Raw genomic sequence first — 20,265 nt, forward strand, 5'->3', positions numbered from 1 at the left:
CTGGTCTCCCTTCGCACAGCTGTGACCACCCTGACCAGCCGGGTCTCTATGGTTGAAAAGAAAAATGACGACCTTGAATCCCGCTCCAGGCGGAATAACCTCCGCATTGTTGGTATTCCGGAGGACGATATCGGGGAGCCCATGGAGGACTATGTAGAGCGCACCCTTTTAACCCTCCTGGATAGCCCCAAGCTTTCGGCACAATTTGCAGTGGAGCAAGCTCACCGCTCTTTGACCGCGAGACCAAGGCCGGGTGCCCCACCCCGCCCTATCATTGCCAGAATCCTCAATTTCCGTGACCGCGACGCCATGCTCCGTGCGGCCAGGGCCAAGGGTGAGCTTCATCTTGGGGCGGCGAGGATACACTTGTACCCGGATTACTCTGTGGCTGTGCAGCAGGAGCGTAAGACCTTCCTTGCGGTGAAAAAGAGACTCCGGGACCTAGGGGTCAAGTACTCCATGCTCTTTCCCGCCAAACTGAGGATTGAACACACTAATCAAACACACTTTTTCACTATCCCCGAAGAAGCCTCGAAATTTATAGATGAACACTTTCCTGGTTGATGTAAACAATGTTGATATAGGTTGTATGTTTTCTCAATGATTGCTGATGTACCTGGGCCGCAGGTCGGGGCCGCCATGGCGCTCCCCCCCCGCGATTGCCACTATTCATCGTACTTTATTGTAGTTCATGTTGCTGATGTTGCTTCATCTCCTATCTGTGTGGGTGTGTTTCGCACCCTGCTGTTGCACCGCTGACTGTAATGACCATTTCTCAAGGGTCCCTTCTCGGAGTCACCCGACATTTCATCCCAGTTACTCTGTTCGATTTGACCGCGGGACCCAGGCCCCTTCTAGCTAAATACGCACCCAACTATGTTACTACCGCGTCTTGTCACACGGCTGCACACCAATCTCCGTTGGGCCCTCTCGCTCACAGATTTGGTCCCGAGGTAACTCGCATGCACTCTAAATGCCCTGCCTAATCCTACTACGTAGCACAACTCTCCTTACGCTCTCCCAGTCCGGCGCGCCATTGCCCGGCTGCAAGAAGACCCCCAGGCGTTGATGCCTAAAAGTTTACGTTTGTTGTGGTTGTGTTTGGGTTTCGTCCCTCTGATTGGGGGAGGGATGTGGGTGGGGGGTAAGTTGGGAATGTTATGGTTTGTAAAAGTCTTGACAGCCTTCAGAGGCGCCGCAGGCACCGCGTGCAATTAATTCACACATATGGTCGGAAGGCCGCATACTCCCAGGGTACACGCCGTTCACCTTACTGGAATCCACTCTTATCTATTCCACCATCACCCCTTCAAATATGGCTGATACAACTCTGACCTTTATGAGTTGGAACGTCAGGGGACTGGGCAACCATAAAAAGATGAGACAGATTCAGCTTCATGCTGAACGCCACGGAGTGAAGATCCTATGTCTACAGGAAACCCACGCTCGCTCGGAGCACTGTGAGCATTTCGCCAAGCAATGGGGCCCCCAGAGGTATTATACTAATTATTCCACTCAGAGCCATGGCACCCTCACCCTAATACATAAAGCCTGAAGTTTACGTGTCAGCACTCCCACATAGACCCGCTCGGTAGGTTTGTGCTCATCACCGGTATATTACAGCAACAGGAGATAGCCATCCTGAACATATATGGTCCCAACTTTGACGACCCTGACTTCTTCCTTCACCTGGCCACTCTACTCGAGAGCTACCCCCTAATTCCTATTCTATGGGGCGGTGACTTCAACACGATACTAGATGTCACCCTGGATAGATCGGGTTCTCGTCCCCGCCAACTCTCTAGGACAGCATACTCTATCCTTACCTCGCTCCCCCGCTTGGCATTGGTGGACGCCTGGCGCCTGATGTATCCTGATGACCGTACATACTCCTTCTACTCCTCAGTGCATGATTCCCACTCCAGGATAGACAGGTGGCTCGTCACAGATATACTCGTTAGATGCATTACCCACTTAGCCATTCTTCCCAGGACGCTATCGGACCATTCCCCTCTACTCATTTCTTTAAACTGGGGATTAGATGCCAATAAAACAAGACAGTGGAGGCTGTGCCCCCACGCGCTCCTGGACCATGTTTTCCTGTCTGAGCTTGAGACCTCTATCGAGGAATACTTCCAGTTTAACTTACATTCTGTCTCAACACACGCGGTGCTCTGGGAAGCCTTTAAAGCACACACTAGAGGGGTTGCCATCTCCAAGTGCAGTGGTATACTTAGGGACATCCGTGCCGATATCGCTGCCAGCGAATCGGCCCTGTCCGTCTACGAATCCCAATACGCGGAGGACCATTCCCCGGCTACGCTAGCGCTGCTGGGCTCTGAGTTGGACAGGTTCCGTGGCCTTGCTGAGCGCGAGGTCAGGTTCCTAGATTCCCCTCAATCAGCGAGGAAATATGGCGAGGATGAACGGCCCGGCAGAATGCTAGCTAGACTACTGCGCCGCGAGTTTGGGGCCCCCCATATCCCGGCCATTTCTAGACCAGATGGCACACTTGCCACCTCCCTGCAGGACATCAATTCTGAGTTCCTCGTGTTCTACACGTCCTTGTACTCGGAGGTAGACAGTTCCCAGGTCTCCGACATCAACTCCTATTTGGAGAGTCTTCCTCTATCAGTCTTGTCGGACGACGCTAGCGCCTCCCTCGAGAGGCCTTTCGCCCTAGAGGAAATTGTGGAGGCCATTGAGTCACTGGCATCCGGTAAAGCCCCTGGCCCCGATGGGCTCCCGATGGACTTCTATAAGCTATTCAAGGCCCAATTGGCGCCGCACCTACTGATGCTTTGGGAAGAATCATGCGATAGGGGCATACTTCCACCGTACCTCCGTGAGGCATTGATATCAGTGCTCCTTAAATCAGGAAAAAAACCCACGCAGTGCAGCTCATACCGTCCCCTTTCTCTGATCAATAGTGACATTAAAATATTTGCCAAACTACTTGCTAACCGCTTAGCCCCGTACATGTCCCACATTATCCATCCGGATCAAGCCGGCTTCGTCCCCGGCAGGTCCACTTCCCTGAATTTGAGGAGACTTTTCAATGTAATCACCAGGATCGACCCTGCCACTCAGGCAGTGGCGGCTGCATTGGACATGCAGAAAGCTTTTGACTCAGTCTCATGGAGATATCTGTGGTGTGTTCTTGAGAAATGTAACTTCGGTGCTAATTTCCGCACCTGGATAAAGCTCCTTTACACCGCCCCGTCCGCCAAAGTCCGCACAGAAGATAGGTGCTCTTCCCCCCCCTCTAGATTTTTAGAGGAACACGCCAGGGATGCCCCTTCTCCCCGCTTATCTTCGCTATTGCCATGGAGCCCTTTGCTGACATGATTAGACAATCGCACTCGCACAGGGGGTTGCGCACATCTGGCCAGACCGACATAATCTCCCTCTACGCTGACGATACCCTGCTGTATGTTCGATCCCCTGTAGTCAACCTTCTGCCTATACTGAAGGATGTGGCCCGTTTTGGTGACATATCCGGTCTGAGGATTAACTGTTCTAAATCTGTATTGTTTCCACTCACAGACACCACACAGGTTCCCCCCGAGCTACATGGGTTCAACTGGTGTCCTAATAGCTTCACCTACTTAGGGGTGGTGGTCTCCCGGCACACACCTCAGTTGCGCGATGATAACTACCACACTTATCTAACTACCCTGCAGGCTAAGGCCGCCAGCTGGACTAAACTTCCCCTCTCGCTTGCAGGTAGGATTGGAATACTCAAAATGATTGTATTGCCTCAATTACTGTACCGATTTACTAATCTGCCTTTATGGCCAGGGGACAATTTCTTTCGAATGCTTCGCAGCATATGTAACAGCTTCCTGTGGCACTCCAGGGCTGTCCGCCTCAAATTTTCCACACTTTCCGCCCCTAAGGCTTTGGGCGGTTTTAGCTCACCCAATTTTGTCAGATACTGGGTGGTGGCCCAATCACAGTTTGCTGCATTTTGGTTCAATACTGTTGACCCCCCCCCACATGTTCGCCTCGAGAAGCTGTCTGTCTGTGACCGTGTGATTGGCTCCCTGATCCTCCAACCGATTCTCCCTGATTCGAACTCTGCGAATCCAGTGGCCAGCACATCCCTGGCCTTGTCCAAATTCTGGTCCATGGTTGACACTCCCTGTCTGTTCCACGGGGATCTCCCACTGTGGAACTTCCTGCCCGATGTCCCGCACGTTCCACTTTCAGTGGTCACCCGCTGGGCTACTGCAGGCTTCTTGACTCTGCGCGATGCCTTTGAGCAGGGGAACTTTATAGAATGGTCTGACCTTCCCCCCTCACTCAGGCGCCGACCCTCGGTGTGGCTACAGTACTCGTCACTCCGCGGACACCTTAAGGCCAGATACTCAGACTTCCCTGCCTTGCCCCCTGATGAACCGATAGTGGAAGAGCTCTGCTCCTATCTTTCCTTCAGAGGCAAAGTGTCGAGGCACTACTCCTTACTACAGTCCAGAGCGGCCCCCCACTTCATCGAGCTGCGACGCAAATGGGAGAGGGATCTTGGCTCAGAGATCACTGATGAGAGGTGGGCTCGGATGTGCGCCCGCACCCACGAGGTTTCCTACAATACTAAATTCAAACTCCTCCAGTTCAAAATCCTGCACAGGTATCATTATACACCTATGAGAATTCATCGTATGTCCGATGCTAACCCCCCCTCTTGTCCCAGGTGTGGCACAGACCAAGCGTCCTACATGCATATGTTGTCGCTCTGTACCCGGTTATCCCAATTTTGGCTAGATATTTGCTCTACATTGTCTGACATTCTGGAACACCCGATAACCTATACCCCACTGCATTGTTTTTTCCATGACTTCCCTCAGTTGCCTCGAGATTCTAAGAAACTGGCAGGTCTCTGCATGCTGCTGGCAGTTTGCTGTATATTATTATGTTGGCTCCGCCCTAGAGCGCCTACCTATACACAATGGCTTAGTTCGGTCACATGGGCTCACGACACCGAGCAGTCCTGGAGTGCGATGCAGTGTTCCCGCTCCAGGCAGAGGGATGTCTGGCCGAGATTTCGAGACTATATCTCTGCCCTGGCCTCACCATCAACTTCCGCCTCTGCTTCCCCAGGCGGTCCCCCGTAGTGGTTGTCCTGTTAAAATGTATGTGTTAATAACTTGTACTCTCCATTCTTCCAAAACGTCGTATCTTGGTACATTTTGTATTGCCTAAAATTCTCATTGCATGCTTTCTGCACTGGTGCCATGTGGCTCCCTCTGTTTTCTTTGTTGTGCTGTCAAGTTAATAAAAAGAAGTTTAAAAAAAAAAGGTTCACTGCCACCAGCCATTTAAGGTAATCTTGTCCCTGTAACAGAATTGTTAGTGTTAGTGAAAAAGAGGAAACATTGTATCTCCCCAGCACTGTGCTGGTGTTCACCTAACAAAATATAGGAGGGATACAATTATCCTTTCTACCCTTGGTAACTGTAGATCTCACACGGTTAGCCAGAGAAAGTAAAAGGGGAGCCCAAAGGGCAACTCTGTAACAATAAAAAGGTATATACCGAAAGTTGTTAGAGGATAAAATTAAAAGGACACTATGGAGAGTTTTAAAAATGACACCCATAAAAAGAGTAAAAGGATTTGTGAGTGTGGAAAAAGGTTCCCATTCACTGAGGTGTAGGGAACAATAATCTAGCAGTCCAGCAAAAAGTTCTGGCGTTTGCACAAGTGAGGTAGATTTAGCACTAAAGTTAAAATCTTACTTAATAGTCGGCAGCATATTGGTGAAAATGGACGTTGTGGTTGCTAAGGTTCTGTCAGATGGATTCAGCATATAGGTTAAAGAGAAGGTGAGATGGGGGTTCCTGTGAAACCCTGCATTTGACTGGTGTGGGGTCTGATTGATAGGGGGGCATGGAGAATAGTGCCAGAGAGTTTCATCATGTCGCATATGATGTTTAAGATAATGGTGTGGTCAATGGTAATGAAAGCTGCAGAGGGGTCCGGGAGTAGGAGTGCTCTGTGTCTTTTGTCAGTGATGTTAAGCCCTTCTTTATCTCTAAGGGATCTCTGTTCCCTCCAACTGTTGGCTCATACTGCATATAGTGCCCATCTGACTGTATAGCGGCCTACGCCCCTGTCCTCTCCCTATAAATGATATATTGCTCTTTCCATTATAAGGAATGTACTGCCCTTCTACCTATAAGGGATTTACTGCCCATCCTACTGTCCAGCAGTTCTGCTCACACTATGGGGCTAAGCAGATGTTCCCAGGATCTCTTCTCGTGTTCCACCACCGCCATGGGATCAGTCTCACCAGGGCTTTCAGAACTTTAAAGACCTTTCTTTTCCTGCATCTTTTGTCAAATACTTATTTCTCTATCTCCTCTCTCAGACTGATAGCTGCTGTGGCACTGCTTTCCCTGATGCAGACTTGGCTATTGATAGCTCCTCTCCTGATGCTTACTAAGTTACTCAGCGGACAATCCTGGTCAACGTTCCTCTCCATTCGACCTGGTCTTTTATAGGCCCTTCCTCTTGATGTGGAATCCTGACTTGGGGGGGAGCGGGAGAAGGGGGTGGGGACATTCCTCGTCGAGGAACTGACCAGTCAGAATTCCTCTTCGATTCACTTTAGCTGTACCATGCGCCCAGGGGCGTGATCACATGATTGGGCCCATGAAAGACAGAATCTTTGTGAAGCAGAATTTAAACGGTTCTTCAGTTGCATGATTCAAGCTGCATTATTGCTGGGCACTAGTTTGAAGGATAAATTACTCGTTCAGATAGTTGATGAAACATGCATATGTCAAGATGTCTCATTTGAATTAAATTACATTTTTAGCATCTTTAACAGTGTTACAACATTTAGCTGTGTGATCAAATAGGTAAAAGTAAGTAAAGTGCAGGGTTTGTGTTAACACATGTAAGTGGTTGAATTGTTTTTGGAGTGTCTAGTGTTCGTTAAAATGACAGTAAGATATGTGCATGGGTTGCACGCCCACTGTAGAGGTCTGTGTTTGTACATTGCAGCTGAGGGATTTAAATTCCAACCAGGCAAATTCAACCTTTTTTGAGTGTCATTCAGCTTGATGCTAACCATTACTGAAGCACCAACAGTCGATTAAGTCTGTTGTGTTTGCTAAATAAATACAGAGTAGCAATATCCACATCTCTAAAAGAGAGAAGCTGTCATCTATATGCACGCTGCCTGTTGAAATACTCGGCCTAAGGGTATTAGCTATACTCGAAGGATGTACACTTCCATAGACACTGGCCAATCAAGCAGCTTGTAGGTTTTGCTGGCAAGACTGCGTTACTATCGAACTCTTGTGGTCTTCGTAGACAATGTTCAGAAAGTATCCAGCAGATCACTATATATTTGGACACAGTATGGGAGGTTATACGCATTTCAAACATCCCTCGTGTGGAAACATTACCCACTTATCAATACATATCGAATCTTTTGCCCATGCTATAATAAGTTGATGTCAAATATGCATACACAGTCCTCCCATGAGCCCCTGGATCCGATGCGGACTAGCAGTTTGATGAGTTACGCCAATGGCCAGCTGCTAGTTCTGAACAGTGTTACTGACCAAATGTGCTTCCAAGTGCATTGTTTGTAATAGATTTTTTATCAAAAGTGCCCCCTTTGCAGTTCTCTGTTTTTCTTGTAATGTAATGAATGGTCAGTTGTTGTTTTGGGGGCACTTTTTAATTGGTTCTTAGGCCTATTGTGTGCCTGCGTCCCTACCCTTGACCCATTTTCTGAGTGTTGCAGGCATCACTCCTCAGTATTATTATTCCTTTGATGGAAAAATGGGCTGGATCTGTGCAATTACCCTGTTTTCTTTCAATGTAATTATCTACACAACTGCTGCTTTGTGGTGTTCCAGTACACAGATTTTGTAAATATTTTAACCATGCTCACTGCTTCGTATTATCAAATTATATTAGATTCATGCTGCAGAGACACGTATTCAGCATAAAAGTATTACACGCCCACCCATTGTGCAGAAAAGGTAGGTTTTTCATTTTTTGTTGGGCAAACTATATAATGTGGCGACAAGGAATGAAGAGACTGACCATAGTGGTTGCTATAGACTTTTATTAAATGATAAATCAAACCTATCTATCCCTAACTCTCAGGGGATTTCCCTACCTAAACTAAAGAAATGTGGGTGCTCGTCAGGAAGTCTGTGTGAGTCAAAACAAAAAGGCACCATCCCGGTCAAAAAGGCCACAACTCTATCCCTGTCACTACAACAAAACTCCATAAAGTCCACCTACTGTACGTAAACTAGGAGAATTCCTCCCTTCTCCTGGATGTAAAGTGCCCATATGCCTCTGAGGTTGCTCAAATTAAAAGTTGCACAAAACTTCCGTATTCTCCGTAACAGAAAATGTACAGTCACATAAAGTGCTTGTGGGGCTAGAAGAATGACTTCCTTCTTCCAGATGGTTCCCCAACGTCTTTCATAGTTCTTAATAAGGTTTGTAGCTCCCTTAGGGAAGTCTTTATGATCTTAGGGTTTTGTATAATTCTTTATCCGCACTCACTGGGACGATGAAGAGGTTCCTGGAGTCCCTCTCGACTCTCCAGTACCACACTTTTGTGCAACTGGCCTGGGAAATGTATTACAAAATGGTTTATGGCTTTCTCTCTTTCTTTGATTTACAGTCTGCTAACTTCCTGGCCCCCTCCTGGACTTGTGTGTGTTCCCTTTACCTTCTCCCGGGGAACTCTTTACTGGTTTTGCCGGGGGTCACAGGTTTATTCTTCTTTCTTCAACTTCTTTATTTGTAGACCTCTGTGTCTCGTCTCTCTATATCTCAAGTCAGTGTGGAGCACCCTGATGTAGCTGTCGGACCCTTTGGTCCTGCCATGACAGGTTACGCCTCCACCACGGTCTCTCGCTTTCTCCTGATAATAACCTACGCGATTTTGCTGTAGGCTACAATAGGTGGTCTCGGCACCATTGTCAGACCGAACGGTCCACCCACTACAGTTCGTGCCACCTCCTTGCAGTATCTACAAGTATATCACGCCGGTTCTTAACCGACTCACAAGACACTCCTCGGGTGTCCTGCTATTTCTCTTTGCTTTGGAGACGATCTTCGCCGCCAACTCCCGAAGCCCTGCACCTCCTCTCCAGGCTTCAATGCAGCCACCTCGGGCCACCTTGTTCTCCCTCTGGTTGTATCGCAGCTTCCAGCTTGCTATAACTGCACAGGCCTGTTGCCAGATGGGTCAGAGGATGATGAAGAACACAGTCTTTTCTGTTCAGTTTAAATACAGGAGCGTCCCCAGAATAACGTCCTGCCAATTGACAGCAGCTTCTCTAGCTTTCGTCCCACTCAAATGTAGCGTTTTTTAGCTACACCTCCATCTTGGAAAATCGCTAATATCATCACAATCCATAAAAAGGGCGATAGGAGTAATTCTGCTGACTATAGACCTTTCTCCCTCCTGGATGTGGAAAGCATAATCTTTGCTGCTCTCGTCTTTGAAAACATTTAGATTTGGGTAGATAGTGTGGGCAGATTATCCAAATTCCATCCATCTCCCATATCTGCCAGAGGGCGCAGTGCTGCTTTGCGTCAGCTCCACGTCTGCTCCTGTGACACCCCTACGTGACGCACGGCAGACATAACATTGGGGCCAGTATATACAGGGGCACTGCGCTGCGTGGCTTCAGTTCCTTTCTTTTTTGTGTGCTCTGCTTGCTTTAGGAACACTGGTTCTATGAAGTTTTCTCAGTTCTTGTTACTTTCAACGTTATGCCAAATCCAACAAATTATTTAGGGTATAAACCCCGCATTGACTGCGGGCATCAAATGTCTATCTCTGATCCTCCCTGGATTTGTCTTTATTGCCTTGGTGAGGGGCACGACACGCAGGATTTTACATTGTGTCAGTCGATGCACACCAAGGCGCTTCAGGAACGGGAGGCGAAACTGTTCACTTAACTCCACAAGGAGAAGAGTGAGAAGCAAACTCATTTGTGGTCACCCAGCACAGATCACTGCATGTAAGAACGGTCCTCAAGGACAAAAAGAAAATGATACTCTTGGCTGAGAACATCAGGATTTGCCCTGGATGTGCAGGAGAAGCTTCTAGGCATCCTGTTTGATGGAAACAACCTGTTTGGTACAAAAGACGACAAATCTCTAAAACTTCCAGACTTCAAAAGTGACGATTACGTTTTTGGGACTAGCTGTCCAGCAGCATTCACCTGCATGCCTTGCGGGTAAGAGTTTTCACTACTTCACCTCCTGTGCCCAGGGGAAGAGGTCAAGCCCCCTCAGGCAAGCAGGTGCAGACCCATCCCAGCAGGGGCTGTGGCAGGGGTGCCTTAGAGGAGGGGTTGCAGCCTCCAATGTGCTGGCAGCTGCCCTGAATAGGAATACTCTTGTAATCAGACTTTGCACCATCTCTCCCCTGTGGGAGGCAGGATATCCTAATTTGGCAGGAAATTGATAATTACCACTGAAACAGGCGAAAGAAAGACATTTTATCTAGAGATTATTGAAGAAATCACAAACCCAAGAGAATAAGGATCTTCTCTTGGATGACTCGAAGTTGTTTATCTCAGTGATGGGGTCAGGTAGTTAGGTTTGGGCCAATCACATTTTTCCTTTGGGACTTCCTGATTGAGGAGCACCCTTGGGTATTTTAGATAGGTAGGGTGACCCCTTTAGCGATGGGGAAAGTTAGGTCTTATCTTAATAATTTAATTAAAAACACTAAAATGTCCTTAAAGTGTCCGACTCCTTCTTCTGACCTGCCAAGACAGTCCTTGCCTCTGGAAACTCTCCTACTGGAAGAGGTCCGTCAGCTTCTGGCAAAGGAGTCCATAGACCCAGTGAGCTACTCGGAACAAGGCAGGGGCTGGTATTCAACCTATTTTCTGGTGCAGGAGGAGGACCAGGGCCTTTGCCTGATCTTGAATTTGAGGCTTCTGAACTTGTGATTACATAAGGACAATTTCAAGATGGTTACCGTAGCCTAGATTTTTCAGGGCCTGGTCCCCCAGGATTGGCTGGTCTCCCTGGCTATCCATGATGCATATGTCTGTGCCAATCCACAGGAAGCACATGAAGTACCTGGGATTTAAAGTGGGAAATGACTATGACCAATTCAAGGGCCTCTCTTCGTCACCCAGGGTCTTCACTAAGCTGCCTACAGTGGGGGCAGCCTACCTCAGAAGAGAAGGCATCCATGTTTTTCCCCCATCTAGATGACTGGACTTTCCGAGCTCGCTCCCCAGACCAGATATTAGTGCACTAGTACAGGGCGCGCAGCCTGTTGCACAGCTTAGGCTTCCCCTGAGCTTTAAGAAGTCCCAGCTTTCGCCACACCCGTCCCTCAGATCCATTGGGGGCCGTCTTGGCCACTCGCCAGGACCGGGCTTTCCCACCCAAGGACTGTGTAGCAAACATCTCGAAGATGGTGCGGGTCTTCCAGCCACAGAAAGAGGTTCCTGCCTCAGCCTTTCTGTGATTGATGTGTTTTATGACCTCCTGCATCCTTGTAGTTCCAGAGCCCCGGCTGCTCATGAGGTCACTTCAGTGGCTTCCCAGTTGCCAGTGGTCTCGGACCTTCTCCATGTCTTGGTAAAGGTGTACAAAGACCTTGAATGGTGGTTCCCAATGGACAGCGTGGTGAAGGGTGCGTTGTTTTGACAACCATGGGCACAACTGCCTCCCTGAAGGACTGCGGCACTTACCTCCAAGATCTGATGGTGAATGATCTGTGGTCTCTGTGGAGTGCTGGGAGAACATCACTTTTCTAGAGTTACAAGCGATCACGCTGGCCCTTATCTCTTCTTCTCATCTGTACGAGGCAAAATTGTGTTGGTCCTGATGGACAACACAGTGGCCAAGCACTACCTCAACAACCGAGATGGTGTGGGGGCCTTACCTCTGTGCAGAGAAGCAATGCGATTGTGTTTCTGGGCACTGAAGAATAGCGTGTCTATGACGGCTGCTCAGAACGTGTTGGTGGAGTCCCTGAGCTCACAGTCTTCGGCGTTCCATGAGTGGGAGATCTGATAGGAAGTTCTGGAGGAGGTGCTCCCCCTTTGGGCAAATACTCAGGTGGACCTCTTGGCATCCAGATGGAACAGGAAGTGGAAGTGGTTCTGCTCCAGGGAATATCCTCAGCAGTGAGATCTAGGGGTATTCTTTAAAAGCTGAGTGTGACTTCGAACCACTCTAGTCGTTCCCGCCGATCCCAGTCATACCGCTGGTTCTAAGGAGGCTATGCTTGTATGGGTCCACAATGATCTTGATCTATCTGTACTGGGCCCGAATAACGTTGTACCCGGAGTTGCTGGTCATGGCTGTCTGCCCTCCCTGTCGTCTTCTGCACATAGAAGAACTACTCTCCGAATCAGAGGGACAGTTTCTACAAATGAACCTCAACAATCTGAACTTTCATGCTTGGCTGCTGAAAGGTTGAGCTATAAGTAATGGGATTTGTCTTGGACATGCTCGGCTCCACTGAAAGACCTGCCACCAAATCCATTTATGCATTCTAGTGGCATACGTTTTCGGTTTGGCGAGATCTGGACCCTTTTACTTGTTCCACATCCTCTGTTCTGGATTTTCTGCTTGGTTTGGCCTAGACAGACCTGTAGATTGGCTCTGTAAAGGGTTACCTTGCTGCCATTTGGTTTTTCAGGCATTTTTATTCTTGTTCGTTAAGATTGCTCACCCGTAAGAGGATTTTGCTGGTTACCATCACTTTCGCTTGACGGGTGAGTGCGCTTCAGGCATTTTGAGCTAAACCTCCCTACCTGGTTTTCTCCAAGGAGAAGGTGACGTTGAGAGCGAGGCCATCCGTTCTCCCGAAAGTGGTCTGATTTCCATCCCTCTCAAAAGATCAATCTGCCAGTCTTTTTTTTTTCCGCCTCACCCTTCCAAGGCAGAGGAGCGATTCCATTGACTTGACCCAGAGGGGGCCCTCAGCCTCTACGTCTATCAGGCGATAGAGGCCAGGAAAGGTGATCTACATTTCATTGGTTATGCGTGTGCTTGTGCTGGCAGGGCTGTGACCAAATAGAAACTGTTGGGGTGGATCATCCTCTGTATCTCTAAATGCTATGATCTGGTTGATGAGGATTTATTTAGTTATTATTTATAAGGCCCACTATACAGCAAAATGGTGTTTCCAGGCGCCACACGACAAAGAAGAAAAAGGGAAGGGGAACATGGGAGATAAAAACAATAACGGTCATACTAGGCCTTGTGACATTCGGATTGTGCAAGTGCAGTGACAATAAGTGCAAAAAAAGGGGCGAGGGGCATACAAATGCAGGGGGGGGAGAAGGGCCCAGTGGCTAGGAAAGTGTTGAGAGGTGGGGGGCAGGAGGGCATGTGTCAGCGGATGCCAGAGGAGGACCACCCTCTAAGTGCGAGAATGGGGGGGTGAACTAGGATCAGGATGGATGCCCAAACCCCCAGGCTAGTTAGGGAAAGGGGCACAGAAAGGCAGTGCTCATTTGGTGGGCTACTGGTATAGACTGGTCATGGGAGCCTGGTGTAAGACTCATAAGGAACCAGGCTGCCAGTCGCAGTGGCAGAAGGGGGCCTTAGCAAGGGAGGGCGAGAGGAAAGAAAGTAGAGAAGTGAAGAGAAGGGTCTTCAGAAGCTTCGGGAACTTAAGGAGATCTGGCTCAAGTTTGAGAGGGGCAAGGAGGCCATTCCAGAGGCATCAGCATAACATTGGAAATGAGGCTGCTCTTCCTCTATGTGCTGGACATGGCATTGGGGTCCGTGTATATATATCGATGTGCAGCGCCCCGTGTCCTTAGTGCCACACTTTTTTCCTAGCACTTTGTTGTTGAAGACCTTCCGCTCAATAGGTATTTGGCGAGCCAGACCATGTAATGCACGTGTAAGGCTTTCACCCATGGCAACATGATTACATTTAATCTGGATCCATCACATGGTGCCAGACAAAGGGACTTCTTGCATCAAATGTCTAGATGGTCTTGCCCATAATCAGTTAAGCCCTTCCTTTGCACAGAATCGGTCTGGAACAGGAAGCACACAATTTCCCATTTTTATAAAATGTTGCATTACCGCAGGCTAGTGATCCATGAGAGTTCCTGGCCTATGACCTCCTCCAAACTGATGGTTTATCTGTCAGGCACAAGCACATTGGTGTTTTGGGCAACAGATCTTCAAGCTAGACATTGATCAGTTCTTCCCACTAATTAAAATGAGGCATAACTGAAGTTTTGTTCTACATTTGAACATTCCAAAGTGTGCAGTTTTTGTTGTGAGAACCGAATTGGTAAAAGGTGGAAGGTTTGTCTGATTCTGTAAAGGATTACATTATTTATGTTCTATACGCTGGATTTCATGTAGAGGAGGTGGTGGCTTTGACTATCAGATTAGTTCTGGAAATGTGAAAGGATTGTGCAAACAGCCCCAGACCTGTACTTGTGTTCTTTGTCTCCTATTTTGATAATAAGCCTGGTAGCTGAGCCACCTATAAGGTTATTGCTTGCTGAAATATCTTGTGTGCTTATAAATGGTACCCAGGTGCCCTTCCTTAATCTGTAGGGTATCCACTTGTGCTATTTCTGGAACTTCAGCTCAAAGGAGAGATGTCGGTTTGGTAGAGAGTTCTGCTGAACATGTTTTCCTAGCTCCAGCATATACTTATGCGCCCTGATGCCCGCGTGCTTCGGCGCAATATAAATGCGGACTGTCTGGTACGATTAGGGTGAATAGAGGAGTCTGCCAGGGATGTCTAATAGCGCCATTACTATTCATTCTTTTTATGGCTCATCTGGCTCAACATCTGAATGAGAGTGGTCTAATATCTCCACAAATTGGCAGCACTAAAATCAGCTGGATGGCGTATGCCGACGATGTGGTGGTCTTGGACCACTCCCAGGTTGGACTTCAGCGTTTGCTAGCTGCCTTGGAGGTTTATGCTCGAGAAAATGACCTTGTGAATAATCCCTCCAAATCTAAGATATTGATCTTTTACTATCCGAACAAGAAAATTAAGAACTAAAGCTAGCATCTGGACCATCGTCCGGTAAAAAATGTATCTAAGCTGATTTACTTGGGATCCACCATCAAATCGTATCCAACGAAAACTCATTTCATTAACATGATTGATTTAAAGGTAATTAAGTTTGGAGCTCAAATGAAAAGGATAAGATCAAGGTTCTGTAAATTCTCTATACTCCCTCTGATAAAATTCTATGTGGGCAAGGTGGTCCCAATCATCCTATTTGGAATGGACACAAATCCGGTCTCGATGGACTTGAATTGGGATATAATAGAGTCCAAGCTCTGGTAAAAAGCTCTAATTTGACCTAATTATGTTCCTATTGCATGCCTTCGGTATGAATGGGGCCTTTCTTCCTTGAGATCATGGATAGAGTGGAAGTGGACTTTGTTATACAGGATGCTCTTGGTTCCTCCAAAGTGCTCCCTGTACGATGACCTGTCTATATTAATGCAAGAAGATGATAATCAATACCTCGAAATGTTAAAGTCTAAATGTTCCGAGTTATTGATTAGTGCTGTCTGTGCGTTAGATCTTCTTATCCAAAACCCAAATAAAGTAAAATAATGGTTAAAATATTGGGATCGGATGGTAACTGGTGAGAAAATGAGGAATGCTAAGCTGTCAGCATCACTTTCTGCGATGGATAAATAGAGGTCTGTACTACCTTCCTATCTGCATACATTTCCAGATTCCTGCACAAGGGCACTGTTTCTAAGATTCAGATTAAATTTACTCCCCACCCTGGAAATCTTATCTACGAGAGATAAAGGAGTTAGTAAGGCCCTTTGTGATAAGTGCAATGATAAAGAATGCCAGACTATCAAACATCTGGAACTCGTGATATGAAGACTATGAGATTGAAAAGATTTGAACATAATGTTTGTAGGCTGGACACTGAAGATTTTTGGGAAAGGTTATCATCCGGAACAGAAAGATTCCGGACTACAAAGGTGGTCAGGATTCTAAAAGACTTACATCTGGATGAGTAATGAGAAATGCGAAAATTTAATGTATGTAACTGATTATGTAAAATGTATGTTTTAATTTGTTTTTAACTGTTAAGTCAGTGTTTTGACTAAGGCAAAATAATAATTTAAAAAAAAAGCAATATAAATGCATAAATAATAAATAAATAATACTTCCTGCCTTGCAAATACTCACTCTAGGGCTGGATGTATAACTGGTGTAGTTATCTATGCACTTAGTCCTTTCCCACTCTGTTCACAATGGCCCATTTACTTTATCAAATTACTGTGTTAGGGACTGTAAAATAATTGAGGTTTGAACATTTAGTAGAAGCGTATGATGTTGGAAAGGTCCCCTTTGGGTTGACCTTTCATGCATTGCTGTCGTCACAAGCTATTCCTTTTTTAATTATCCCCAAGATTGCCAGAAGCTGTAAAGGAAGGTTACTTAAGTCTTAAAGTGTATTTATTATTGGAGTACCATATTATGTTAATGGCATTTTTACAAGACCAAATACCAACGAACATCACTTAAAGGCATTTGTGAGCTCCCAAAAAAAGAAAATGAAGAGCAAACTACCTGCATGAGAGATTCAAAATAGGGTAGAATGGTGCATATTTAATAGGCAGGCTAACAGAGCATAACCAGGTGAATTCTAATGTATTGTGGAAGTTCTGTCAAAGCTAGATTTCCTTGAAGGTGGTGTTATGGTGTCTCAGAGCATGAAGCCCTGAACGGGGGACTTTGTGTATGATGGCTATCCAGAGTCATGGGCCAACACTCGACCTCGGGGCCTGGTGAGTATGTTCTTTAGGGTTTCATTCTGTTGTGTTGCAGAACTGAACCTCATTTATCTCGGTCTCCAGTGAAGATGGTTTTGATTTCTGTTGTGCATTCAATCAGAAATGGGGCAGTAGCCTTATATTGGCATCTTGTACTTTTTGCATTTCCATTTATGACAGGCACACTGTCACCTTAATGAGCAGGTTTGTCTCGCACCAATAAGGGTTCTGATTACCCCGTTGCAGCGAGAAGCTGACAAGAATGGGGTGATATTGCATGCCACTCTAAAGTCCATTTTTCTGATTGTGCTTGTACAATCTATTGAGGATAGTTATTTCTCTGCTTCATTTATGTGGGACACAGTTAAAATAAAGTACTCTACCTCAGAAAATGGAACTATAACACAGTCTGCATGTGTCTTGTCCATTCCTCAGAATGCCACGCTTCATGTTTAAGCTGTATTGGGGAGAGTGAAATGGACTGCACAGCATGTGTGCCACCGTGGGTTCTACATGATGGCAGCTGCCTCCTCCAGTGTCTCAATGGATTTTTCCCCCAAGACTCTACTTGTCACTGTAAGTTAACCACATTCATAGTCTTTGGCCTAGCAGTAATCTAGCATAATGTGTGTGTCAGGCATGAGGTCATTGGGGACCACCATTTATGGATGACCTTTGGTGGAAATATCATCATAAATAATAATGAACGTTGAAGTTATATCTAGCTGTATGATAACTAGATAAGTGCCCACTACTGAGTTTTCTATGTATAGTATTGTTAAAAATTGTACTTTCTGATAACTATGTTGACACTTGTGGATTGTCAACTACTGTTGTTGACTATGTCCACTTTTAGACATACAAGAAAACAATGCAGCTTTTCTGCTTAGTCCGATCAAATCATTTGAGCAAATTGATTACAAGGAATTCCCTTGTAACTTCACCCTGAAAGATCCAGCTCCATGTTTCTCATCTATTGTATGGATGTCTTCAGAATCTACAGTGCAACTGTTTTCTCTGTAAAACAAAATGTGACCTAGTGAGCCTCTGCCATTCCAGCTTGACTGGATGACAACCTTTTTATATCTGCTTGTCGGTGACTGGCCAGGTACCAAACTTAATCCTTATCTCACCTCTGTACATACTAATTGTGGTTAATTTCAGGGCCTCTTGGCCTCTCTTTCCATGCACAAAATTAACCCAAATAGTTTAAACTCATCTCAAAAGTCAAATATTCTAGTCAATAGAATTAATGAGTTGGCCCATCTTTCATAATTTTCCAATGTGTGTTTGATCGCGCAAAGTTGCATTTATTGATCTTGTAGTAGCATACACTCTACCTGTGGCTTGATTGGCGATTTTATCTGTCTCTTGAAATATCTGTGTTGCATGAACATTATTTTCCATGTGAAAGTCTTCTGATCTTGGCTAGCGCATTAAGCATCTCTGATGCACATTATCAGATATGTTTTACTATTACATTGTAGTTGCTTGAATGTTGAAATGACAATAGCTTTGGCGCACGTCTTTTTTTCCCCCAGTCTCTTTAGGCATGAGGATGAAGCAGAAAAACAAGTTAATTACCCATGGTAACGTTCTTTCAACTGGATGTTCCTCCCACGTATTCCTCATCTTATGATATTTCCATATCCAGCTTCAGCTGCTTTGGAACTTTTTTCCACCAGAGGGTGCTGCACATCGATGCCTGTTGACTCGATGTCCCTCGGAGGCCTCTGTCTCGATGTCAACGTCATTGATGGTAAAAAGCACACGCAGCGATCGTTGGCTTCAGTTCTGTTTTTTACGTGTATAGGATATCCTACACCCGACAGTTAATCCTCCTGAAAGTGCAAAGACTGCAATAACATGGAAAAATTCAACTGCGGGGCAGGTTGGGAGGGCCGATGAGGAATTCATGGGAGGAACATCTAGTCGAAAGAACGTTACCATAGGTAAGTAACTTGTTCTTTGAATGGATTGTGTCCTCCCACGTATTCCTCATCTTATGATAAACTCCCAAAGCATTTTATGTATTCCTTGAGGAGGGAGTCAGAATGTTCAGACTCATGATAATTTAAGAGTTCCTTTATAGGTCTGTGTGCACAGAATGTAGCACTGCCTTTCCAAATAAACATTTTCGGCTTGAGGAAGAGTCCGCATTATAGTGTTTGGTAAAGGTGTGTACGAACGACCATGTGGCTGCTGCACAAATATCTTTAATTGGGGCTCCCCTCTGTAAGGGAGAGGTAGTAGCCATGCCCCTGGTCGAATGAGCTCTGAGGCCCTCTGGAGGATCCTTTCCAGCTACTCTGTAGCATTCAGATATTCCTAAAATGATCCATCTTGATAAAGTTTGTTTCAAGATTGCCATACCTAACTTGTGGCCCATGTAGCCTACAAAAAAATGGTCATCCTGTCTTAGTTTAGACATCTTGGAGATGTAGAAACTAAGTGCACGCCTTGGATTAAGCCTGTGTAACCTCTCCTCTTCCTTTCGAGGATGAAGAGGCGGATAAAATGAAGGTATAATTATTTTCTGGGTTAAATAAAACTCAGACACAATCTTAGGTAAGAAGGTAGGTTTCACCTTTAGGACCACTCTGTCCTTATAGAAGATTGTGTAAGGGGACTTGCAGGATAAGGCACAATGTTCATTCGCCCTTCGGGCTGATGTGATGGCCACTAAATGGATGGTCTTTAAAGTTTTCTTTTTTTTTAACCCTTACACAAAAGGCTTTATTTTAAGATCACTCTATTTTAATAACCTTAAAGGACATGATGGGGATAGGCTCAAAAGGAGCACACATTCGAAATTTCAACACCAAGTTGAGGTCCCAAATTGGGACTTGAAAAGAGACAGGAGGAAATGTATTTATCAGTTCTTTTAAGAATTGGATAACTAGTGGGATCTTGAAGAAAGATACCTCTTCAGAGGAGCGCTTAAAAATAGAGCGCTGCCAGATAACCCTTAATTGTAGCAAGCCGGAGCCTGGTCAGGTTTAATAAGAATGATAACACCATATGTGTACTGCATGTAAAAGGGTCCACATTCTTATCCCTGCACCAGCTGCAGAATATGTTCTAACGGCAGCGGTACAAGGACTTTGTTGCTGACCTTCTGGCGGAAAGCAAAATCTTCATTACGTCATCCTGGAGGTCCCAACCCTTGTATCTCAATCTCTCAGAAACCATGCGTGAAGGTTGAGTGTCTTGACCTCTGGATGGAGAACCCGACCCTCCTCTTTGGTGAGAAGGTCATTATCAGGACATTCTTCCCCCGCACAGAGGGAGAAAAGCCTTTAGCGCTAGTCTAATTGCCCTCAGCTCCAAAAGGTTGATATGTAGTTTGGACTCCGATGGAGACCAACGAACGCTGAGTGTCAGATTGTTGGTATTTGCTCCCCACCCTGTGAGTGAGGTGTCCGTTACTACCTTTATCCCCGGCCATAGCTGCCAAAAAGCTTCCCCCTTCAGAATTTTGTCCTTGCAGGCCCACCACAGGAG

General features: G+C 46.2%; 1 protein-coding gene across 1 annotated transcript in view; it reads left to right on the plus strand.

The window, feature by feature from the left end:
• Positions 1 to 20,265, plus strand: part of FRAS1 (Fraser extracellular matrix complex subunit 1) — a 1,618,415-nt gene that overhangs the window by 591,123 nt on the left and 1,007,027 nt on the right. The window contains exon 19 of the mRNA XM_069626341.1: positions 17,197 to 17,337. Coding sequence (XP_069482442.1) covers positions 17,197 to 17,337 — 141 coding nt within the window. The remainder of the gene's footprint in view (positions 1 to 17,196; positions 17,338 to 20,265) is intronic.

The sequence above is a fragment of the Ambystoma mexicanum genome, chromosome 6p, assembly GCF_040938575.1.
Source record: "Ambystoma mexicanum isolate Mex_15411 chromosome 6p, UKY_AmexF1_1, whole genome shotgun sequence".
NCBI lineage: Eukaryota > Metazoa > Chordata > Amphibia > Caudata > Ambystomatidae > Ambystoma > Ambystoma mexicanum.